Source organism: Rana temporaria, chromosome 3 (assembly GCF_905171775.1).
Source record: "Rana temporaria chromosome 3, aRanTem1.1, whole genome shotgun sequence".
NCBI classification, from domain to species: domain Eukaryota; kingdom Metazoa; phylum Chordata; class Amphibia; order Anura; family Ranidae; genus Rana; species Rana temporaria.
This window is the reverse complement of record NC_053491.1, coordinates 284,487,963-284,514,490: the sequence shown is the minus strand read 5'-3', so window position 1 is coordinate 284,514,490 and position 26,528 is coordinate 284,487,963. Positions and strand designations below refer to the sequence as shown.

Here is a 26,528-nt window from a genome sequence, read left to right as displayed (position 1 = left end):
ATATATATATATATATATATATATATATATATATATATAATTTTTTTTTTACCAGGGTGGATTTGATTTAAATCATAATTTTTAACCACTTGGTGTCTGCGCTATAGCTGAATGACAGCCACAGCGCAGACCCCCAAATGCTGGGAGGCCCTCAATAGACTTGCTCCTTGTGCACCCCTGAAGGGCACGAGCGGAGCATGCTGTGATCAGAGTCACTGAGACTCGGGTGATCACAGATCCCTGTAAGGGGTCGGTCACGGTCCCTTACCACGTGATCAGCTGTCAGCGAATGACAGCAGATCACTTGATGTAAACAAAGGATCGGTAATCCTTTTTTTTTTTTTCTCCTCACACTGACAGTGTGAGGAGAAAAAAAAGGTGATCACCGCCTTATGTGCAAGGGATATCAGTCCTGAAGAGGAAGAGGCACATCTGCCTCATCAGTGCAATACATACCTTCTGCCAGTGCCCACGAGTGCCACCTATCAATGCCCACAAGTGCTATCTATCAATGCCTCATCAGTGCCATCTAGCAATGCTGCCTATAAGTGTAACCTATCAATGCCAGCTATTAGTGCCACCTATTAGTGCCACCTATCAATGCCCTTCAGTGCTGAATTATCGGTGCCCATCAGTGCAGCCTCATCAGCGTATATCAATGAAGGAGAAAAATTACCTGTTTGCAAAATGTTATAACAAAATATAAAAAAATAGAAATATTATTTTAATTTTTTTTTAACAAAAACCACAGAGATGTTCAAATTGGGTGCAGTGTTGTATGACCGCACAATTGTTATTCAAAGTGCATCAGTGCTGAAAATTGGTCTGGGCAGAGGGGGGGTTTACGTGCCCAGTAAGCAAGTGGTTAAATAGCAACTGTCATCTCTATCCTGCAGTGGCTCCTCCTCTGACCTGCTGTTGTCTCACCGACAGTCCCATTAACTTTAATGACCTGCACAGAGTCCTGACTGTAAGGTTGGTGGTGTTCCTCTTTCAGAACCTTACACTGACCTCAACCCGATAGAACACCTTTGGGATGAATTGGAGAGGAGACTGTGAGCCAGACCTCAAATGTGCTTCTGGAAGAATGGTAAAACATTCCCATAGACACACTCCTAAACCTTGTGGACAGCCTTCCCAGAAGAGTTGAAGCTGTTATGGCTGCAAAGGGTGGGCCAACTCAATATTGAACCCTACGGAGTAAGATTGGGATGCCATTAAAGTTCACGTGCGTGTAAAGGCAGGCGTCCCAATACTTTTGGTAATAGTGTATATCCATACAGTATAATGTGATCGTATGGCTAGCGCTGTACTTTCAGCTGCTATGTGACTCTCATACACAGAAGAGTTGGGGTCGTTTAGCCACCCCTCCTCTTTGTCCACAGAATGCTGTGTATTTTCTAAAGACTTTCACACTGGTGTGCCTTTGCCTCGCTTTTCCAGGGTGACAAAAGCATGAAAACTTTTCCCCATGAAATCCTATGGAACTGTTCCCACTACAGACGCCCTGCACTTTGAGAAGTCCTGCATGCTGCATCCATTGTAAGCAGTGTTAGTTTTGGCAGCAAATTTCCATTTAGTCTCAGGACTAAAATGCCATTGTAGTTTTAGTCCCATTTTAGTTGACTAAAATCTCCAGTACATTTTAGTCAAAATAATTTTAGTTACTCCCAGGAGACCCCCAGTCTCCTGGGACAACACTGCCAGCATACTCTAAAGTTAAAGCGGAGCTCCGCCGTTAAAAAAAACTATTAAAAGCCAGCAGCTACAAATACTGCAGCTGCTGACTTTTAATAAATGGACACTTACCTGTCCTGGAGTCCAGCGACGTCTGTAGCAGATCTGCTGCCCCCACCGCCATCCTCGGTGAGGGAATCGGGAAGCGTTCCGGCTTTACTGCCCGATTCCCTGCGGTGCATGCGCGAGTCGCGCTGCACCGTCCTCATTGGTTCCCGCTGTTTTCTGGGAGCCGAGTGTTTCCCAGAGCACACCGGGCGGGGGTTGGAGGTGGCGCACTACCTGCAGAATCCCTGCAGAGAGGACTCCCGGAAGTGGGTGCAGATACCTGTCTTAGACAGGTATCTGCTCCCCCCTGAAAGGTGTCAAATGTGACACCGGAGGGAGGGGGGGGGTTCCGCTTTAAGAATAAATCACTGCAGGCCCCGGACCTTGCCGGAAAGAAGTCTCCTGTGCGGGAGTGACAACATCGCCACTCCAGCCACTCACAGCGCTGGAGCCGCGACACCTGGAAGACAAGCCGAGGCAACATGCCAGCTACCTTGGTGTGGATCAAGTGAGTGTATTTCATAATGAGGTTGTATGCAGTGCATGCTAGCTCATTATGCTTTTTGCCTTACAGGGGTAAAACAAAACAAAAATGTCAGCGGGTATACAACGGCTTTAACTCCTCTGTGTATAGCCTCATAGCTGCAGCAGCAATGCTAGCTGTAATATTTGGCACAAATGTGAATTAAACTTGAAAGAGAAGCAATCTGCATATTTACCATCCTTAACCAGAGGTAACATTTTCTCATAAGAAGTTGTAAAAAATGTCTGCCTGGAGTTGTGCTTTTATGGATATGAGTTTATGTATGGCTGTGATGTGAGAAAAGCCTGTTCTTCCTCCCTGGGGGACACCAATGCTCTGCACTGTGAACTGACACCATTCAACTGTGCTCAGACTACTTTTCAAAACATAGCAGGTGATGTGATGGGCCCGCTTAGGGTCATTTTTGTTTTCAGAATTCAATTTTTTATCCTTTCTACAGATTATCGCATGGTTGAAGAAAATGTTTGGTGACAAGGCACTGCCACCCTATGAGGTGAACACACGGACGGTAGAGATCTTGTGTCAGTTGGCAGAGTGGAATGAGGCTCGAGATAAAGATCTAACCCTTGTCATTGAGGATCAGAAAATGAAAACTTCAGAAATAAAAGCTGAAGGTGATCTCATCCTTCTTTTTTTTTTCTTTTAAATATATGTTATGCTAAAATGATGCTTTTACTGCAAGTAGATGTAAATACTTACTCCAATGCAAAGTGATGTCAGTGTAATGCAGGCTGAACACTGCACTGCCTATCGGGCACTTGGAGTCCTTACAAAATAGTTTTCATTTGGGTGCAGTTTTGCCAGCAGTCACATGATCACCTTGGTTCCGTGCTTCTCTAGCACAGAAGGGGCGGCAGAATGTATTTGTCTGTCTGATCCAGTCCTTACATACAGCTATGAACCTAAAATATCATTGGTGCTGCAGGAAAGACGGTTGGAACCATCCAAATGGAGGTCTTGCAGATATGCTATTAAATATACAAACTAAATAGGACTGCAGTTTACAGAGGCCAGCAATGTCTGCTTGCTTTAGGCAGACAGTACCCATACACCAACGCAGCAGGGAGAGGGAAACAAAGTTGATGGAATTACAGTAGCAATCTGCCAGCTGTATCGGCTCCCTTCTGGAGTTCTGGGTTGCTTAAAACTAAGGATCCATAGGTAAGACACTCCAACTTGGCATTTAGATGACTGCAATGTTGGAGCAAAGGACATTACATAGTTGGGTTAAAAAAATACACTAGCCGCAAACCTCCATATGCACAATCCTATATCTGATATCTGCATCTCCCCGCTCTATACCTCTGTGAGACGATCACATGGGATCCCCGCAGCGAACGAGTCCGCGGGACCCACGGTCCGACTCACAGTGAAGGCGGCAGGGTCATGACCACACGGCAGGCATTAAAAGGGCCGCGTACAGGTACGTGATTATGCCTGTTCGTGCCATTCTGCTGATGTGTATATATACAGTGGGCGGTCCTTAAGAGGTTAATGAAAACAAATAGTACACTTGCATATGAAATTCTCGGTGTTCTGCATGGAAACGGTCTGCTTCGTGGTAACCCCTATTGTGTCAATGAGAAGTGAAGGGTGCTGCTGGGGGGGGCTGGATTAAATGACGCATTTCAGAGTTTTTCTTCCCCTATTGACAGATTCAATCCAGCAACACCCTTCATTGACACGATAAGGGTTGCCACGAGGCAGAACGCTGATTATTGGCGGGCATTTGACAGCTGTCATGATTTGATCTCTCCAGAGCGGGCCAGATAGTTGGGACTGGTTTACATCCATTGACTGCTTTGCAGTCTATCAATGCATCATCCTGGCAGCCCAGTGGTGTTCATATCTTCTAACTGCGTTATTCTAATGAGGATCCCGTGCTGCTATCTTTTTATCGTTTGAATGACACTATCGGGCTGCTGTAAGTGGCTCTGGTACCATGTGATCCCTACGGCCAATCACAACAAACAGTTGCAGTAGTAAGCAAGGCTGTCATTCATGATGCCTTGCTTACTACTGTGTGATCTCTGGTCACGACAATTGCATGGTACCAGGACCAGTCACAGCAGCCTTGTACCATGTGATAGCAGTGACCAATCACAGCATTGTTGTAAATATGTGCAGTGACTAATTATGATTGCAGTTATTACTATTAGAGCACCAATATAGCACAAAACTCCTTAAATCCAACCAAATTCTCCCGCAACAACTTTCATCCAGAGGTATGCATTTACTGGATCCCATAACCAATGAAAAAAAGTCCACTTTGCACTTGCAAATGGAACAATCACAAGCCTTTAAAGTACCTAAACCCCTTGTCATAGCAAACAGGCTCTTCACTCATCCAGCATGTATATCCAATCTACAGTATATTATGCATCCAGGCAACTTCCATGCATTCTATTCTGTATACTGACTTCTAGGCCTGTGCTTCCATACTAATGTGTCAGCAATCAAATTCTTTCTTGATATGCAGTTTCCTTTCCCCATAGCACGTAAAGACATCTGGTTGGTCAAACACTTTTGATCTTAACCTGAAAAGACCCTACTTGCATTTTACTGAAAACAACAATTAAGGCTACAGTGTTTACGACCCTTGTAACCCAGGACATTTTAAACAATTGAACATTTGACCAATTAACATTTCTTCCATTTAGTTAGTCCTTTTGAGCAGAATTAAGGCAGCCATTGATGGTTCGAATCTTGGCTGGTTCAGCAGGGATCGGTAAAGACTCAAACCATCTACCGTATATGCAGGCTGATTGTACCCAAGTCGATCCATTGATTTGACTTGGGTACAACCAGCATATCAAATTTTTACATGTAATTACTTCCAGTGGCTATAGCTGCTGGCAATGAGCACTGTGTTTTCCCTGCACCCCCAGTTGGGAGTGCTCCCTGTGGTCTATTTGCAGTAGTAAACAAGGTTTTAAGAAACAAAACTTTTGAACATTGTTAAATTGCTTATTTTGGTGATTATCACTGTAATAAGCAATCGGAGTGTGTTAAAATAAATATGCAGCTGTAGAGTTTGGGAAGTGTCTCCTGTGATTAGCGGTGTGCAGTGTCTGCTTCCTGGCAGGATCGGGAAGGTGGGGGTTTCGAACACGCCCAAGTCCATCTCTAGTGTTGAGGTATTGTCTGTGGTCTTCTTATATACTTACCTGACTTACCTTGGACCTGGAGTGCTTGATGTGAAGCCGGAGGTCTAAAGCAATATGGTGGAGGCAAAATATTTATATAAAGATTCAAACTCCTAGCGTCATATTGTTCTGGTGAGCGTATGGTGTGAAGGTGGCATGGGCATGTTTTGGAGCACTTTATCTGTTTTTGTTCATAGGTACGTGCACAATGAAGATATGATTCCAGTCATTACAGCAAGAGTGTGTGTGTGTTTGTGTTTTTTTTTCTTCACTTTCTCCTATCACCTTTCAGGACGGCACACCTGAGTGATGGGGGCTCCTCCCTACAGGAAACGCAATCAATTGACAGCTTGTTAGAAGTCCCCACCCTTCCCCTTGATCTCCAGTATTGATTGGGTTTCTCCCGAACACAGCATTATGTTTGGAAGTACTGAACTCCAAGCCTCACGCTAGTACACGGCCGCATCACAGGAAGTGGGTGGCGCCGCGGGAACATCACGACCCGGAAGTGCTAGAAACACTGGGAGAGCGGCATGGAGAAACGGAGCAAGGCGGTGGTCAGTGGTCAGCTTGGTGTACTAGCCCCTTGAGCAGTACCAGAACCCAGCCAACCTCCTCATGTAACAAGAGGAAGGGGAGGCAACTACAAATGTGGGCAGATCCAGTTCGGGGCCCGGTGAGTAGAAATCCCCCATGGAAGGGGAAGGGGGTGAGAGGTCCTGGCTTCTAGGGGTCTGTGAATTCCTGGGCCGGCCATAATGGGTCAGGCTTCACCAATCACCTTACCCCCCCCCCCCTCTCCAGTACAAGCCCACAGTTAGGGTAAAGATAGAACATGCATGTGATTTTACTCTGTCTCCTGTTTTACAGAATCCTCCAGTGGAACCCAGGAGGCCCCAGATAAACAGCCTCCTGCCGCAACAGGGCATAGCTCCTCAAACAAAATGTGGGTACTGTAAGGATAAACTCCCAAAGTCCTATTCAAAGCCCTTCTGCTATAATTGTATCAATAAACTGACCAAGCACCTGTCTTAGGAATCCAAATCTGATGACATCCTTCACTCCCTATCGGTGATTGGAAAAGCTGCCACTTACTTTGCAGATGCCGCGATTAAGTCTGCAAGAGCCTCAGCTAAAACGGCCGTATTAATCAACTCTGCTAGAAGAGCCAGGGCAACCACAGCAAAGAGCCAAAAAAGAGCCCAACAGACAGTAGGGCTATGGTAGGGGAAGGCAAAAGAACAATTTGTTTCCTCCCCCAAGGTCAACGCCAAGATCAGGGTGGGGGGACTGTCCCACTTTGTCCTTCAGTGTGAAAAGATATCAGACCGCACGTGCATCTGCCAGATCCTGCGAGAAGGCTATCATTTGGATTTTTCGGCAAAACCCCCCTCTATGATCTCCCTCACAAACCCCCCCCCCCCCCCCCCAAGGGATACCCTGAAAAGATCAGCCCTCCTGGAGGGTATCCAGGAATTGGTAGAACAGGTGGTGGTGGTACCAGTACCAAAAGAACAATACCAGGGATTCTACTCCCACGTATTCATTGTTCACTAGACGTCAGGAAAGTATCGGCTGATAGTAAACTTAAGAAACCTGAACAAGTACCTGGAATACAAAAAGTTTACTATGGAGGGTATCTACCACATGCGCAAAAACCTCATGAAGGAGGACTTCATGATGACACTGGATGCCTACCTGCATGTGCCAATTCTTGAGGTTCGCTGGAGCCGTCAGAGGGGAGATTTTTCACTGGCAGTTCAGAGCCCTCCCGTTCGGGTTAACAGCCAGCCCAAGGATTTTTACAAAAATCCTAGCAGAGGAAATAGCCTTTCTGCATCTCCAGGGTATATCTCTTATTCCATACCTGGACTATCTACTGATTTCGGGACCATCAGTCACCCAGGTCAGATCAGATACCAACAAGGTAATGTCGGTTCTGGAAAAACCTGGGTTGGATAATCGGCACAGAAAAATCATCCCTCGAACCAGAACAGGTCAAGACCTTTCTAGGCTAAATAGTGGACACCAGACTACAGAAGCTCTTCTTGCCAAAGGACAAGGTGGCAAAACTAGGTTCATCAGTGGGGGACTTGATAAAAACCCTGTCGCACTCCAGAAGGGAGGTGCTAAGAACTCAGGGTCTGCTGTCTGCAAGTATACCGGCCATAGTCTGGGCGCAACTTCACTCAAGAGTCCTTTACTACTTCTTCCTGGGACAGAAGGAAGGAGTCCCTGGATCAGGAGATATTGCTCACCCCTCAGGTTCTGTCCTTCCTAGTGTGGTACAGTAGTCAAAAATCTGAAGAGGGGGGCAGACCATGGTCGCAGTAGGATCCGGTAAAAGTTGATGCCAGTTCCTGGGGGTGGGGGGCCCATCTAGGAAAGGAGAAAGGTCAAGGGAACAGCTCGCTAGGTTTGGATGTTATCCAACTACGGGGAGCTCAAAGCAGTGGGGGAGGACCTGAAAGCCTTTCAAGAATGCATCCGACCTCCGCCACTGCCGTAGCCTACTTGAGTCATCGACTGTCCACATACAGGGGACAAGAAACACAGAGGCGGACTTCCTCAGCCGTCAGTGGATAAGGCAGGAGGAATGGGAACTGAACCCCGAGCTAATTCAAACCCTGGTGCATTGCTTTGGAAATCTGGAAATAGAGCTGTTTGCCAACCGGCAAAACAAGAAGATAGATTTATTTCTCAATTTCCCAAGAGGGAGTCAGAAGGCTTAGATGCCCTGCCTCAGACCTGGCAGTGCAGGTTGGCATACGCCTTCCCTCCCCTGATTTTGCGGGTCCTTCAGAAGCTCAGCCAGTCCCCAGGCAGCTCCTCCTGATTGCACCCTGGTGGCTAAGGAGAGTTTGGTTCACAAGCTTAAGATCCATGGCAGTGGCAGAGCCATGGAATCTCCTAAACAGGCCAGACCATCTCGGGCAGGGGCCAGTACTATACAGAAACAATCTCCTGCGCTTGGGGGCTTAATCTATAGGTAAGTGGTGCAGCCAACCCTCTGGATAAAACCATGCCTGCGGTCTTGCTGCCCTCCTCAGAACAATGGGTATCCTTTTAAAACTGAGATATAAAAAGAGAAAAGGAGGGCACACCGACCTTGTGCATTACCAATGGTAAGATTTATTATAAAACTGTAACAGCAGTGATCATACTCACAAAACGAGCGTGTATAAAAAAGCTTATCAGTCCGCCAGCAAATAAGGCTGCTTCTCTGGACAGCTGCATCCTGGACCCGATATTGGAGGGGTTCAATGGCATCACAAACGGTTAACGCGTTTCAAGGGAGTACCCTCTTCCTTGGAGCCAAAGCAGTAAATGACTTGCCTCCTCTGGTTAACCTCTATAAATATCCACATGCATACGACCAGGCCGACGCCCACCAGAACATGCCACATCCATCTGAGTAGACAGCATCCACCTAGTAAATGAATCCAAGACAAAGGCTTGTGTAACACACAATCTACTCCCACACCACCTGGGAAAAAATCTGCAGCGCGGCCACCTGGTCTAATCAGGATACAGTCCTAAAGCACTACTGCGTGGAAGTATTGTCACAGCAAGACTTGGCTTTCAGCCGGAAGGTCCTACAAGCTGTGGTCCCACCCTGAAGGTAGGCCTGTGTTTACTTGATTATCCTCTCGGGTGTGCCGTCCTGGAAGGTGATGGGAGAACATCTACGTTGGACTTGCTGGTAACGGTATTTCTACAAACCTTCCAGGACGGCAGGAAAAAATAAGCTATACATTAGGTGGTAAGTACCTATGTGGAGTGATTCTCCTTTGTGAACCGGTTCGGGATTATTTTATTACAAACTGGGGATCAAGGGGAAGGGTGGAGACTTATAACAAGCTGTCAATTGATTGTGTTTTCTGTAGGGAGGAGCCCTCATCTCAGGCGTGCCGTCCTGGAAGGTTCGTAGAAATGCCATTACCATTTTCTAAGCATTTTATAGTATAGTTTAATCTTTTGGACTATCTTATAACATGCAGTACTTAGGAGTCACATGGGCATTTTTGCAGTTGGTTTGAACTATCTGTTATGCTTGGAATACAAGCATTCTCCTGGAACGGATTATGCTCGTAAACCGAGGTTCCACTGTATGTGCCCAGCTCAAATTTCATGAATCGTGTATACATCCACTTTAAGCCTTTCTCGGTGCACATGCATTTTTCCAAAGAGCTGACACATTTTCAGTTTAAACACTAGGTGGCATCACAGCATTCACTTGCGAACCACAGCTAGCTGTTCTACCCATGTTATCTAAAACAAAAAAAGTAAGTATTCTTTCTTGACACAGGGCACATAGAGGTTTGTTTGCACAGTGAAGGGGTATTGGAGGATGGTACTTTTCTGGGTCAACACCTGATTTCTGAAGAACCAACTTTTTTTTGTTTTTTTTGTTTTGATGCTACACCTGTAAATTCATATGTACAAAGCAAACCCCTTTTTAATAACGAGGCTTCGAAAATGTTGTGACGGAGCCTAAAATCATTGTCCTATTTTTTAAGATTTTAAAGAAGTTTGATAATGTGGGGCATTTTTACTATGACAAAGCTTTAAGTGTAATTTTTTTTCCTTGTAGCCAATTACCTACAGGAGCTACTCTCGGATAGTTTGGGTCCATCCTACACTAACCTTTCTCGCATGGGTAATACATATTTGAACCAGCTTGTTGACAGTTGCCTGGCACTGGAGATAAAGGACTCTTCACTAACAAGGTATGACCGTGCCTCATCTGTGTTTTTGTTCAGTAAAAGTGTTGTAGTCCAAAAAAAATTCTGATGCTTCTTTGGTTCTCACACTTTGCTGCTGAAGTTCTACTTCAGCCTATTGTTGCTGACTTCCTATTGGATAGCAGCATGTGTCACCTAGCCGCCTTATTGGCAGCCTCGCTGTCATTAACCACTTCAGCCCCGAACCATTTTGCTGGCCAAAGACCAGAGCATTTTTTGCGATTCGGCACTGTCGCATTAACTGACAATTGCGCAGTCGTGCAACGTGGCTGCCAAACAAAACTGACGTCCTTTTTTTTTTTCCACAAATAGGGCTTTCTTTTGGTGGTAATTGATCACCTCTGCGGTTTTTATTTTTTGCGCTATAAACAAAAATAGAAACAAAGCATATAACGGCGCTTAAAGGAATCTAAAATTCCAAATGTGATATGTACTCATATCCTGCAAAACAACCACAATAAAATGAAACCTAGTTAATCCCCTCTCATGGAATTGGAAGAGGTGGAAAAACAAAAAGCAAAACCTCAGTTTAGGCTATATCAACAGCCGCAGTGTCCCCTTGGGTCAAAACCAGAGTTCACTTCCTCCTCTGTTATTAATGATAATAAAGTTCACCTGAAATTCATATAAAAAACACAGGCAGGTGAAAATCACTCACTGGGACAGTTTATCCATTCGTAAGGAACTAGTGACTGAGTGAGCAGACTTTATATTGTGTGTGTGTGTGTGTGTGTGTGTGTGTGTATATATATATATATATATATATATATATATATATATATATATATGTATGTATATGTATATATATATATATATATATATATATATATATATATATATATATATTAGCGCCCAGAAGCGATTCAGTTCGCATGCGCCGCGCTTTATAAGTTTTTCATTCATTTTTTCATTCATATATATATATATATATATATATATATATATATATATATTAAAAGGTTTTACACTATGTGGAGCTTATCCTTGTATACTTGCATGTCCGCACTCATCCATCCACTGGGACCGAGCCACAACATACCCAGAGAGGGACTGCCAGTGTCATCCAGAGAGGATTTATCAGGCAATATGTCTTTTGGTGTCCGGTGAGTACATTACCAAGGGGGATCATATGAGGAGTTGCAGTGATGGAGTCTTCATATCATCAGCTGGGATCAGTTTTCACCTGCCTGTGTTTTTTATATGAATTTCATGTAAACTTTTATTATCATTAATAACCGAGGAGGAAGTGAACTCTGGTTTTGTATTATATTGTGGTTGTTTTGCAGGATATAGGTACATATCACATTTGAAATTTTAGATTCCTTTAAGTGCTGTTAATGCTTTGTTTCTAATGAAGCATATGTTTTTTATTGTCATTTGATTTTTTATAACAGCTGCTATTTCTGCAAGTTTAAGATTTATTGTATACCATTGTGCGCTATAAAGAAAAACGAAAATTTAGAAAAAAAATAAAAAAGCAGTATTTTTTACTATAATAAATATCCGCCAAAAATATAAAAAAACATATATTTTTTTTGCTCAGTTTAGGCCGATATGTATTCTATATATTTTTGGTAAAAAAAATTGCAATAAGCGTTTATTGATTGGTGTGCGCTAGGGATGGTCCCGATACCGATACTAGTATCGGTATCGGGACCGATACCGAGCATTTCCCGAGTACTTGTACTCGGGGAAATGTTCCCGATGCTTCACCCGATACTTGGGGCGGGCAGGCAGGTGGAGTTGCAAATCTTCTCTCCCCATGGTCAGTGTTGTCTTCCCTGTCCGTGCCGTTCTCTCTCCTCCCCTTCCCCCGTCCGTCCATCCGTGCAGTTCTCCCCCCCCCCCCCCCCCCCGTCCGTCGTCCAGATCTCTCTCCGTCCGTCCGTGCAGTTTTTTCCTCCCCCCATCCGTGCCAGTTCTTTCCCCCCGTCCAGATCTCTCTCTGTGCAGTTCTTCCCCCCCCCCCCCCCCCCCCTCCAGATCTCTTTCCGTCCATCCGTGCAGTTCTTTCCCTCCCCCCATCCAGATCTCTCTCCGTGCAGTTCTTCCCCCCCCCCCCCCCTCCAGATCTCTCTCCGTGCAGTTCTTTCCCCCCCCCCATCCAGATCTCTCTCCGTGCAGTTCTTTCCCTCCCCCATCCAGATCTCTCTCCGTGCAGTTCTTTCCCCCCCCATCCAGATCTCTCTCCGTGCAGTTCTTTCCCCCCCCCCCATCCAGATCTCTCTCCGTGCAGTTCTTTCCTCACCCGCCGTCCAGATCTCTCTCCATCCGTGAAGTTCTTTCCTCCCCCCCCGTCCAGATCTCTCTCCATCCGTGCAGTTCTTTCCTCCCCTCCCCCCCCCCCCCCCCCCCCCCAGATCTCTCTCCATCCGTGCAGTACTCCCCCCCCCCCGTCCAGATCTCTCTCCATCCGTGCAGTTCTCCCCCCCCCCCTCCAGATCTCTCTCAGTCCGTGCCGTTCTCTCTGCATTCCCCCCCCCCCCGTCCGTGCCGCTCTCCCCCCTCAATCTGTCAGGGGGGAGAGCGGAGGTAGGAGCCCCTAAGCCCGGCTCCTACTTTTTCCGAATGGACAGAGTCAGTGATCACCGACTCTGTCCATTCATATAACTGAGCATCGTAACCTCCTGTGTTTACGATGCTTCAGTTTATGAATGGAGGAGCTTCCCTCCATTCATTTCAGCTGAGGCTGCTGAGAAAGGGACTGGGGAATCTGTTTCCCTAGTCATTTTCTCTGTCTTAAAGGGGAGATGCCAGAGGTCTGTTAAGACCCCTGATATCTCACCAAAGCCCCCCAACAGGGCTGATTAAAAAAAAAAAAAAAAATTGCAATAAATATTAAAAAATAAATAAAAATAAAATGTAAAAAAATAAATAAAAAAAAACACACTGACAATTCACCCCCCCCTAAAAAATAAAAATAAAAAAAAATCACTGTAAAAAAAAAAAAGTAAAAAAAAATACTGCCACTGTCACATGACATTAAAAAAAGTATCGGTATTCGGTATCGGCGAGTACTTGAAAAAAAGTATCGGTACTTGTACTCGGTCTCAAAAAAGTGGTATCGGGACAACCCTAGTGTGCGCAAAAGTTATAGTGTCTACAAAATTGGGGATAGTTTTATGTCTTTTTTTTTTTTTTTTTTTTTTTGCCTCTCCCTGTTCTGCAGCTCTGTGATCCGATCGCGGGACACCTCGGACATCTGTGGGCACGGAGTTTGCGGTTTGCGGCAGGGGCGCGCGTGCGCCCGCACGGCGGGAATTTCAAAGTGGTGTGTGTGTATATATATATATATATATGTGTGTGTGTGTGTGTGTGTGTGTATATATATATATACATACATACATACATACATACATACATACATACATACATACATACATACATTTATATGTGTCACTTTGCCCAGCCGTGCAATTCTGCCAACGTATATCTACAGGAGCCAGTCAGGAACCGTTTAATGCACCCCCTGGAGTACTTTACGCCGGTGATGTCACTGGTGGGTGGTGCAATCAGACAAATGCCTTGGTAATGGCCACCACTTATGACAGATATGTGTCCTAGCAGCTAAGAGCCGCTGACAGTTTTCTGCTGTGACCACTGCCACTTCTATTTCAGCTACATCCCGGCAGTGAATGACCTGAGTTTTAAGCTGGTGGCCATAGAGTCCAATAATCAAGAGTTGGATCTGGAGCTGATGAACTTGAGAAAAAAGTTAACAGATGCTCTTGTGTTGGAGAAATCCCTGGAACAGTAAGTAGTACCATGAATCCTCTGAGAATATCAGTCTGTTTATCCAAATGGACAGGTTTTTAATAGATGTCAGACATACAGTATTTTATCAGGGACTTGGGTGTTTCAACAGACATACTTTCAGACAAAAATGTAGTTTGTAGGACCATGCTGAGTTTGTTTACATAGTATTAAAATGAGTCTAAAGGCTTGTGTGTGGGTTTTTTTTTTTTTTTTTTTTATATCTTCATGCATTCTCTAAATTTTTAAGGTAAAAAAAACGTCCCCCCCCAATAAATACCTGAGCCTGATCTTTATCCAGCGCTGTACCTGAGAGCCGTGGCACTCTACTCGCAGAAAAGAGGCAGCTGCAGGAGCCAAATCCTGTGACAAGGGGGTGGGGCTGAGCCTTGCTGTCTGTGTCTATGCAGGCAGCGCGGCTCTTGAGAAGAGAAGAAGCCAGGAGAGCTGGCAGGGGGGCCTCAGAAGAGGAGGTTTGGGGCTGCTCTGAGCAAAACTATTGCACAGAGCTAGTAAGTATAACATATTAGAATTTTGTTTTTAATAAAAAATCTTTTACAGTCCCTTTAAACCTAACTACGGCAAGAAATATGTTGGCACAAGACAGCCTGTGTAATGCCTCAGCCTACTTGGTTTTTCACAATGGTAGGGGCCAGCACAGAGGCAGGTAAAGACAAAGAGGTGCAGGCGCTAGAAAGGAGTAGATGGGTGATATTTAGGAAGGTTAGAGCGGAGTAAAGTACCAGGGAGGCTGATCCTGGGCTGGAACATCCCAATAAGTGCGCTCCATTGAGTGACATTGGTGACACTGGTCAGGGACCAGCATTGCTGGAGCTGAGGGACTCCCCTAGCTGCCAGGGAAAGAACTCCTGAGTGTGTGTGTGTGTAGGGGGGGGGAGTAAAGGAAAGACAGCTTCTGGTGGTAGGGGACTTAACTCTTAGAGGGCAATCTGTGACAAAGACCTGAAGCGCCAAACTGTATGCTGTCTACAGAGTGCTCGGGTTTGGCACATTACGGATCTGGTGGACAGATTACTGGGAGGGACTGGGGAAGACCCGGCTGGAATGATGCACGTTGGCACCAATGACAGTCAGAGGCAGATGGAGTGTCCTAAAGAAAAATTTTAGGGACTTGGGAGCTAAATTGAGGAAAATGACCTCCCAAGGTACTATTATTGGAAATGCTACTGGTACCTCGAGCAACCTCATAAAGGCAGAGGGAGATTCGGGAAGTAAACAAGTGGCTGAGGAGCTGGTGTAGTAACGAGGGGTTTGGGTTCCTGGAGAACTGGGCTTGTCGGTCACCAGTTCTATAGAAGTGTTGGACTGCACCTAAATGAGGAGGGTGCAGATCTACTGGGAGTGAAAAATGGCCGAAAAGTTAGAGGGGCTTTTAAACTAGGAGACGGGGGGGGGGGAGTCCAGAGGTAGAGATAGTCAGCAATTCCTATTTGCAATCTCGGAACACCCAATAAGAGGATAGTATGCGACCGGTCTAAACTACATGGCATGTTCACAAATGCCAGGAGCCTGGCGAACAAGATGGGAGAACTAGAGATACTGTTGTACAAGGAGGATTTTGATTTTGTGGAAATTTCAGAGACTTGGTTCAACAGCTCTCATGATTGGCTGGCAACCATTCAAGGGTATTCCCTTTATCACAGGGATAGAGAGGGTAAAAAAGGGAGAGGGGTATGCCTGTAGATCAAGAATAATGTACAATTGAATGTGAGAGGACATCACTAAAGGAAGTTAGGGAGGAGGTGGAATCCTTATGGGTAGAGCTCCAAAGGGATGAAGCTAAGGGGAAAAATAATACAGTGGAACCTCGGATTACGGCATAATCCATTCCAGGAGAATGCTCGTAATCCAAAGTACTTGCATATCAAAGCGAGTTTCCCCATTGAAATCAATGGAAAGGAAAATAATTAGTTCCGCATTGACTTCATAGCATGTAATACTGCATGCGGCCAGAGGTGGGAGGGGGTGCCGGAGAGCCTCGGAAACAGCCGGAAAGGCCAGAGGACAGCTCGGCTGACCTTGGCAAACCTCAGGCTCGGGAACGGAGTATTTCTGTGTCTTTCTGAGCATTTCACCATTCACCTCAGGCCAAATGTGGTACTGCATACCGCTTTGGCCTGAATCCTGCTCGTTTTGCGAGACAACACTCGCAAATCGAGTTCCACTGTACTGGGAATATGCTATAGGCCCCCTAATCTGAGGGAGGAAGGAGAGACGGACCTCCTATCACAATTTGGATTAGCAGCAAGGATGGGAGGTGTCATCATAATGCGGAATTATATTATCCAAGCATAGACTGGGAGGAAGGAACCGCACATTCATCTAAGGCTCGCCAGTTCCTAAATGTCTTGCAGGACAATTTTATGAGACGCACCAACTAGAAACAAAGCGTTAGTAGACCTACTGATTACCAACAATACAGACCTGATCACGGATGTGGAAATACGGGGCAATTTTGCAAACGGCGATCACAGGTCAATTACCTTCAGTATACTGTATTGGCGTATAACACTCACTTTTTTACCATGAAAATAGAGGGTAAACTGTGCCTGCATGTTATACGCAGGGGGCTGTGGAAATTTTTTTTAACTGAAACTTCCCACTTAAAGTTAGGCTGCTTGTTAAATGCTTGTTCGTGTTATACGCCGATAAATATGGTAACTCGCACAAACAGGAAACCTAAGGGGAATACAAGACATTGATTTTTTTAAAAGAGTAAACTTCCCCAAACTAATAAACCTTGCTAGAAAGATATAAATTGGACAAAATCTTAGGAACAAAGAACATCGAGGAGAGATGGGCTTGCTTTAAGAGCATATTAAATGAGGGCATTATCCAGTGCATCCCATTGGGAAATTTTAAAATCGAACAAAAATCCTGGATGGCTTAACTTCAATGTAAAATGCATATAAAAGCAAAGGAAGAAGGCCTTCAAAAAATACAAGGCTGAGGGATCATCATCCCCATTCAGACTTTACAAAATAATGCTAAAAGAAATGTAAGGGTGCAATTAGGGCGTCTAAGATAGAATACAAAAGACACATAGCGGAGGAGAGTAAAACAAAATGCTAATAAATTCTTTAAAGCGGTTGTAAACCTAAAATTGCAACTTTCTATTTCTACAGGCATTCTAATAGCCCCAATTCGTCTCTGTCTTTTTTTTTTTCCCTACCTGCTTCCTTCTCCTGATATCGCCGATATCCCGAATGTGACGTCACTCCGCGCATGCTCCGTTCGTTCGTTAATCCGGCCAGCGAGACCCGCGCGGTCACCTAGCTCTGTTTATGTCGGGGCTGCGTCATTTCCTGCTGTTGACGTCAGCCCCGACATCGCGCGATGTTTTTCATTATTTCCTCCCTCCCCCTCCCCAAGAGGCTCATGCTTGTTTACCTTCATACCTTGTGACTCCTACGTCACAGGGTTTGAAGGAGGAAGAAGGCGCGCAAGACACAGCTTCTCTTCGTTTCCATAGTAACCGGAAACGAAGAAGAGGCTTGAATATTTTCCGTAGTGCGGACGCGCGGGATTACCGCAAGCGTCATCAAGTGTGGGCGGAAGTTTTTACAGCAAGCAGATGCTGAAGACCCTAAAGAAGAATGGCGCTGGCATAGGACCAGGAAGCCCAGGGACAAAGGTACCGATTACACCGCAAATATAACAATTGAATTGATTGTATAACGATCGTTGGATGCAGCGGGAAACTGTCTTTAGGAAAATGCTAATGATTAAATAAGTAGATGGGGGTTTACAACCGCTTTAAGTATATAAATAGTCAAAAGGAGGACAGACATATTGGCCCCCATAAAGAACGAGGAAGGAAATCTGGTTACAAAGGATGGGGCGAAGGTATTGTACTTATTATTTTCTTCACAAGGGAGTCGGGGGGGGGGGGGGGGGGGAGATCACAGGAAGCGCCCTCATGGCTAACAGGACAGAATTGGAAATGGACTTTGAAAACTTAACATTGAGTAAGTCACCGGGACCAGTAATTGCCAGACCATTGTTCCTAATTTTTTACTCCCTGGAATGGTACCAGCTGATTGGAGAAAAGCCAATGTAGCTCCGATATTTAAAAGGCCAAACTACATCCCTGGGAATTAGACCAGTTGGCCTAACATCAATAGTATTTGAAGCGGAAGTTTGGGACGTTGAGTGAGGCTGTAGACATGGTATAGGTTAATTGACAGAGGTACATGTTTATTAATCATTAAAAAATGCATGGCACATCTCAAAAACAGAAATCGCATGAAAGAAACAACATTCTAATAAATGTCATTGCATGATACTCACACACACTTCAATTATGTGTGTATGCAGTATAGGCAACAAGGTACAACAGTATATAACCAGGTGCCACATAGTGGTCTGTGTTGATAGATGGATACATTCATATGAGTTTACATATGTACAGATATCACATAGCAGCAGTAGTGAAAGGAAATAAAATTATTAAAACCAATTGGATTGGAAAAAGATGTTGACAAGATAGATGTACGGTGAGGGCATATATCTGCATCCCTATTGCCCGACACTTTTTGTATATAAAACGCTCATCAGGGGCGGATGCTCAGAATATCTACAAGATATATGATAAGGTATGATTACTTAAACTAGTTAAGGTGAGCCCTCTTGCCCCATCTTTGATCATTAAGGGCCAGATTCACAAAAGAGATACGACGGCGTATCTCCTGATACGCCGTCGTATCTCTGTGATCTGCCCATCCTAACTAATGCAGCTGATTCATAGAATCAGTTACGCATAGATAGCCCTAAGATCCGACAGGTGTAATTGACTTACACCGTCGGATCTTAGGATGCAATTCTAGGCCGGCCGCTAGGTGGCGATTCCATTGCGGTCGGCGTAGAATATGCAAATGACTAGTTACGGCGATCCACGAAGATACGCACGTTCGTCGCAGTCTCTTACGTCGTCGCTAGTCGGTTTTTCCCGTCGCAAACTTTGGCCTGCTTTTTCATGGCTTATCTTTAGAACAGCCATGTTAAAGTATGGCCGTCGTTCCCGCATCGAATATCAAATTTTTTTTTTGCGTAAGACGTCCGGGAATACGAAACGACGTAACGCACGTCGCCGTTCAAAAAAAATTTCGGGGCGCCGTAATTTCGCGCAAAGAACGTCGGGAAATTTCCTAACGGAGCATGCGCAGAACGTTTGGCGCGGGAACGCGCCTAATTTAAATGCGTGCCCACCCCCATTTGAAATTAGGCGGGCTTGCGCCGAGCGGATTTACGTTACACCACCGCAAGTTTACAGGTAAGAGCTTTGTGAATCAGGCACTTACGCTGTAAACCTGCAGTGGTGTAACGTAAATGGGATACGTTACGCCGCCGCGGCGTAACGTAATTCTACCTGAATCTGGCCCTAAGTATTACATGGAATCTAGGCAATAAGGTGTGGTAAGTATGGAGCCATGGCCAAAAGATTGGTCTGCCACGGGAGCTGAGGTGATGTAAAACTGCACACCGGCAGGGCACACTACAGAGCCAACATCAATAGTATGCAAGCTATTGGAGGGGGATGGTAAGGGACTATATACAAGATTTTAGTAATGGAAAATGGTATCATTAGCAGTAATTGGCATTGATTCATAAAGAATAGTTCTTGCCAAACCAATCTATTAACCTTCTGTGAGGTGAGCTGCCATCTAGATAAAGGAAGGCCTGTAGTTGTGGTGTATCTGGATTTTGCTAAAGCATTTGACACAGTTCCCCATAAACGTTTACTGTACAAAGTAAGTTCCATTGGCATGGACCATAGGGTGAGTACATTGATTGAAAACTGGCTATAAGGGCAAGTTCAGAGGGCAGTGATAAATGGGGGAGTACTCGGAATGGTCAGGGGTGGAAAGTGGGGGGTCCCCCAGGGTTCTGTGCAGGGACCAGAGCACTTTTTGCGATTCGGCACTGTGTTGCTTTAACTGACAATTGCGCGGTCGTGCGATGTGGCTCCCATACAAAATTGGCGTCCTTTTTTTCCCCACAAATAGAGCTTTCTTTTGGTGGTAATTTGATCACCCTCTGCGGTTTTTTATTTTTTGCGCTATAAACAAAAATATAGCGACAATTTTGAAAAAAAATATTTTTTGCTGTAATAAATATCCCCCAAAAATATATATAAAAAAAAAATGTTTCCTCAGTTTAGGCCGATACGTATTCTTCTACATATTTTTCGTAAAAAAAAAATCGCAATAATCGTTTATTGGTTTGCGCAAAAGTTATAGCGTTTACAAATAGGGGGTATTTTTATGTCATTTTTATTATTTATTTTTTTTTTACTAGTAATGGCGGCGATCAGCGATTATTATCGGTACTGCGACATAATGGCGGACACTTCGGACACTTTTGACACGTTTTTGGGACCATTGGCATTTTTATAGCGATCAGTGCTATAAAAATGCATTGGATTACTATAAAAATGCCACTGGCAGTGAAGGGGTTAACACTAGGGGGCGGGGAAGGGGTTAAGTATGTTTCCTAGGTGTGTTCTAACTGTAGGGGGGGGTGGCCTCACTAGGGGAAATGATACATTGTATGAACAGAAGATCAGCATTTCCCCCCCCCCCCCCCCCCCCCCCCCCCCTGACAGGACCAGGAGCTGTGTGTTTACACACACAGCTCCCGGTCCCCGCTCTGTAACGAGCGATCGCGTGTGCCCAGCGCATGGGAGTCGGGGGTGTGCGCATGGCGCGTGCTCCAGCGGCGCGCGCGCCCCTAGTGGCCTGCGAGAGAGCCAACGTAGAGCTATGGGCTCTCGTGCAGGGGAGCCGACCTGCCGCCGTAAAACGACGGCGGCAGGTCGTCAAGTAGTTAATTTGTTCCTAAATAACCTGGACAATACGAAGCTAAGCAGGGAATAACTTCCAGGATGTGGAAACCTTGCAAGAAGATCTGAACAAATTAATTGGATGGGCAACTACATGGCAAAATTTTTTTTAAATGATGCATTTGGGTGGCAAAAATATGAATGCAATCTACTCACTGGGGGAATCAAGGATGGAAAAGGACCTAGGAGTCCTAGTAGACGATGGGCTCAGCACATGCAATGCCAAGCTGCTGCTAACCAAGCAAACAGAATATTGGCATGCATTAAAAAGAGGATCAACTCCAGAGATGAAATACTCCCACTACAAGACTCTGGTCTGGCCTTACCTGGAGTATGTTGTCCAGTTCTGGGCACCAGTCCTCAGGAAGGATGTACTGGAAATGGAGTGAGTACAGAGAAGGGCAACAAAGCTAATAAAGGGTCTGGAGGATATTCGTTATGAGGAAAGGTTGCGAGCCCAGAACTTATTCAGTCTGAAGAAGAGACACTTGAGAGGGGATATGATTTTAATTTACAAATACCATACTGGTGACCCCACAATTGGGGTGAAACTTTTCAGTGGAAGAGAGTTTAATAAGACACGCTTAGTTTAGAAGAAAAGAGGTTAAACCTTAGACTGCATAGAATGTTCTTTACTGTAAGAGTGGCAAGGATGTGGAATTCCCTTCCACAGGCGGTGGTCTCAGCGAGAGTGCTCGATGGTTTAAAAAAACTATTAGATAAGCACCTGAATGGCCACAACATACAGGGATATACAAGGTAATACTGACATAAAATCACACACGTTGGACAGGATGGACTTGTGTCTTTTTTCAACCTCACCTACTATGTAACTATGTATTGAAGTAATAAATATAATGGTTACAATGAGTTTTTTTTTTTTTTTTTTTATGGATACAGTTTAACATTTTTGTTGCCAAAGCTCATTTTTGCTTGGATGCCCAGGCCAATCTAGCAACATAGCATGCATCGTTAATTAATCCATTGACCGTATCTCTCAGGCTAATTTGCCCACTTTTTTATTTTCTTACTGTTTTAAAGAAAATTGTAACCATTTATTGATGCACTGTATTAATAACACAAGTTCACAATCCCAGCTTGATATTCTGAGGCTGACCTTTTTATCTTTTTCCCATCTTTGAGTCTCTAACCTGGAACAAGTCATGTTTAGGTATATTGAGTTAGCAGTTCCCTAAGTAATAAGGAAAAGAAGAGGATGATGACGTCTTGATCATTTAAAGCAGACCAAAAGCAAAATGTTTCTTTGAGGTCCACTGGTTGTTGGTCCAGTTCATATTCCCGAAAGCGCAAGTTGCTTTGCTAAAATTGCAGGATCCATTGTGATGCCGTCAGCAGTTGTCTGTGGCAGCGCCCACATTTTTCTTCTGAAGGAGAAAAAAGTGGAAGTGTAGAACATATGGCACTTATTTTAAACTTGGATCAAATGGCAATGACTATTGTTTCTGACCCAAAGGGATCTCCGGAAAGCAGAAGAGCAGTCTAGTGTGGAAAAAGCCAAAGTGGAGGTCCGAGCACAAAATATGAAGACGCTAAAAGATAAATCGGAGGAGTATAAATACAAGATCCAGACTGCACAGGTGCGTGATTGTAGATCCTAATATTTTCATAGGTTTGGCAGGAAAGTGAGTTGTGCTAACACTACTGATTTGCCAGCATTGCCATAAGCACGATTGCTTGGTAGAGCATTCACATTTAAAGGGTAACCCAACTTTTATGGGAAATAGTATAGCAAATAAAAATATAGAGGGGGCATATATAATTGTAATTTTTTAATGTTAAATATTGCCTTTCCTTTTCAATCTGCAGCCTCTGTAATTTCCTGTAAAATTCAATGTAGCATCCTGGAGGCCCTCTGCAGACAGTTGGTTTACAGAACTTTTCCAGAAATATCATTCTCTGCTTGTGTGATTGGTTTATTTTCTCAGAGAGCAAGTCAGATTTTACGGCATCTTCTGCAACAAAAATGTTACTTTGCGATCCCTTCAAAGGGTCAAAGCGTAATTTCAGTTAAAAACAGAAGCTCCGCTGTTTCTTTTCAAAGCGCCTGAAAGAACGCCCCAGTGTGAAAGGGGTCTTAGCTGAGCTTTACCATCGTTTTTCAGGCGCTGGCAGTGTGAAAGAGCTCCTGAAAGCACTCGGGCTTTCACATTGGGATTGCAGATGAGGCTTCTTTCAGGCGCATTTTTTAACACCAGAGCCCCTGAAAAATGCCCCAGTGTGAAAGGGGTCTAAATAAGAACCATTAATTCTGAACTGACCTTGTGTCATTTACCACTGACCCCCTGATCTCAGCATCAGTTACTACAGATTTCAGGAGTAAATGAGGTCAGTGATAAGTGACCCTCTGTCTCACAGTACAATCAAATGGCCACTGCACAGCTTACAGCTGTTTTGCTTTTCGCAGGACTCTTCACAAAACTTGGGGTATTGCAGCTCTGCCTCTCCTCCTCTTCCATGGTCCAGTAAATGACAGCCCTGTTACAGGAGCACCCTACTCCCACATCAGCTTCTAGCACATGTCCTTTTTCCAAGCATAAACAAATTGCAATCTTTACTGTGCTTCAGCTGCCTGTGACTAGCGCAGCTGCAGCAGAGAAGGGGGAACTGAGTGGCATTTCTCCACAATTGTGCAGTGAGAGCACAGTGGACCCCACCTTCTTTGCAATGTGTGCACTGCACTCATGAAGGATACACACTGCATATCATACCCTGACCATTTTGAATGTTTTAGTTGGAGTGCTAAAACATTCAAGCATTAAAATGAAAAGTGCTGAGAAAAAAATTAAGTATCCGCTTATTTTATGAATTTCCAATTGGGGTTGCTAGCCTGCCTTAGCTCTAGGTAACGTTTTTCCTTGTCTCTCTCTTTCTCTTGTTTAATTGTTCTACCCTTTTAATGCAGGACGAGCTGTCGGGCGGCAGGGATGGAGGATTCTCTGACTCATCGCTCTTTGGTGTCCCTCTCTGAGGTTTGTAGGTGAACGGTCTTTCTTGCAAAGCATTATGTTGGACAATCAGTAGATGACATGCAAGTATAATTAAAACTGCAGATAAACACTCTGAGGTTGCATTACTAAGGCCCTTTCTAGACGTCCGCTCCGCCTGTCCGTTATTACAAGTCCGTTAACGGACTTGTAATACATCCCTATGGGACTCGCGTCCGTTAGCGGATGGAGCATCCGCTAACGTCGCGTCCGTCGGGATCTGGTTTTCGGACGGAAAGAAAACCCTATTTTTCTTCCGTCCGGCGGAACGGAACGGATGCAGACGGACAGACGGTCCGTCTGCATCCGGTTCCCCATAGGGCAGAGCGGAGCTGAGAAAGGCGGTCCCTGCACTGTGTGCGGGGACCGCCCTATCTGCCGACAGCTCAGCGGGGATCCCCGCTGAGCCGACGGAGACACACGGAGCGGACCCAGAAACGGTCCGCTCCGTGTGAAAGAGCCCTAAAACTGGAGAGTGCAAAATTTGGTGCAGCTGTGCATGGTAGCCAATCGGCTTCTAACTTCAGCTTGTTCAATTAAGATTTGACAAAAAAAAATCTGGAAGCTGATTGGTTTCTATGCAGAACTGCTCCAATTTGTGCACGCTCCAGTTTTAGTAAATCAACACTTTATCTCTACACAAAACCTTACTTTAAATTTTGAAATTGTGCGAAGTACAGTATTATAAATGAGCAGCTGGCACATCAACCGATACAAGTTGTGAATACAAAACATAAAAACGGTGCAGCATTAAATATATAAACATGAAAAACCTAGATCAAATATGTGAAAACCGAAAGACTGCAATGTCCAATCACTAAAATCTGTCATGGTTCAAGCGGTTACTGCTTATATAAAAATGTATTTAAAAAAATTTGCACATCAGTCCTCAGAATGACATATAATAATTGTATTAATAGTATATCCTATCCCCAGAATGACATAGGAATTGGTGTACAGTACACCATACATCAACAGACCCAGGCTACTTTTTACACTGATGGTCTGCGGTCTACCCACACTGTGGGTGCAGAGCAGTGCACTTGTGGCTTTCCTGTAGGTTATCTGTACTTTATCATAGACTTCTATTATATCCTGCAGGTGTGGTGCACTTTCTGAAAGTGCACCAAACCCACAGGTTTAACCAGAAGTCTATGGCTCAGTGCAGGTAAGCCGCAGGTGCACTGCGCTACACCTGCGCATCAGTTTGAAAGCAGCCCAGTAACCACTGCTGAACAGATATGTCCATATATACTCTGTGATTTTAGTAATAAATTGGCTGTCCCAGGCAGAGTGCATTTAGTATCACTCCGCCTATGACAAGAGCCGGTGCTATACAGGAAGCTGTGGCTTATGTGGCCTGCACCACAGCTGCTTGCTTTCTCTAACGGCTGGCTTCATTCACCATACTGATGCTCTGGCATGGTGGGTAGGCAAACCTGAAATTTGGGCTTGCCAACCCGCCTTTCCAGAGCAGGAGGTCGCGGGTCACATCGGAGGGCTCCACGGGCCACATGTGGCCCCCAGGCCACTGGTTGGGCAACCCTGCTTTAAGCTGTCGTTGATGTTAAAGGGGGCGATACAGGGTATTAGGAACTGGGGTATGTAAACTTTTGATCAGAGTCATTTGGGTAGTTGGTTTTGAAATGATTTTTTATGATTTTAAAAGTGTAAACACGGTTGGTTGATAATAAATGGCTTCAGCCAAACCCTAACCATGAGTGAAAGAGAAGTTTTTGTGTTATTTTATATTCTCTGAAAAATGGCCAAGAAATCATAAATTCTGCCAGGGTATGTAAACTTATGAGCACAACTGTATATTCTCCTTGTGATACAATAGGAAAAAAAAAGCACAAACCATATCTGCTAGGCGTTGTAAAACTTCCTAACCCCAGAAAGGATAAGGGCAAAATGCAGAGATGTAAAGGGGAGAGTCAGCAGCTTTTCCATGCCTGCCGGTCCATGGGAGGATATCCCTCCGGTAAAGTAGTATTTACAGTGCCTTGCAAAAGTATTCACACCCCCCTTGGCCATTTTTCGTGTTTTGTTGTCCCACAACCTGGAATTGACATGGATTGTTTGAGGATTTTGCATAATTTAATTTACAGAAACATGCAAACAACAATAGGACAAAATAACAAAAAAAGTCGATTGTCATAACTATTCACCCCCCTAAAGTCAATACTTTGTAGAGCCACCTTTTACAGCTATCACAGCTCCAAGTCGCTTTGGATAAGTCTGTGCTTGCCACATCTTACCACTGGATTTGCTCCTTGCAAAAACTGTTCAGCTCCTTTTAATATGAAAGTTTTCGCTTGTGAACAGCAATCTTTAAGTCGGACCACAGATTTTCCTATTGAATTGAGATCTGGGCTTTGACTAGGCCATTCCAACACATTTACATTGTTCCCTTAAAGATTCCCAGGAATCTGGGAGGTGGAAGGAAGCTCTGCAATCTCACGTTTGTTCATGATCTCTTATAACTTGGAGATCTGGACGACCTAATTTTCACCAAAGCAGTATCTACCGAGAGGAGCCATAACAGCATCTAGAGAGGACTGATTAGGCTACTATTGATCTGATGCCTGAGAAGATTACTATAGGGGAGAGTATAAGCTGTCACATGACATTTTTCCTCGTTGCAAGGCCAGTCATATTTTATATGATAGAGCAGGGGTGTCCAAACTT

The 26,528-nt window shown here is 44.6% G+C and overlaps 1 protein-coding gene across 1 annotated transcript in view; it reads left to right on the top strand.

The window, feature by feature from the left end:
- Positions 1–26,528, top strand: part of HAUS1 (HAUS augmin like complex subunit 1) — a 48,100-nt gene that overhangs the window by 433 nt on the left and 21,139 nt on the right. Inside the window, 6 exon segments of the mRNA XM_040344723.1 lie at positions 2,769–2,943; positions 10,070–10,205; positions 13,839–13,973; positions 22,310–22,433; positions 23,759–23,770; positions 23,772–23,825. Of these exon segments, the coding sequence (XP_040200657.1) occupies positions 2,769–2,943; positions 10,070–10,205; positions 13,839–13,973; positions 22,310–22,433; positions 23,759–23,770; positions 23,772–23,825 (636 nt within the window).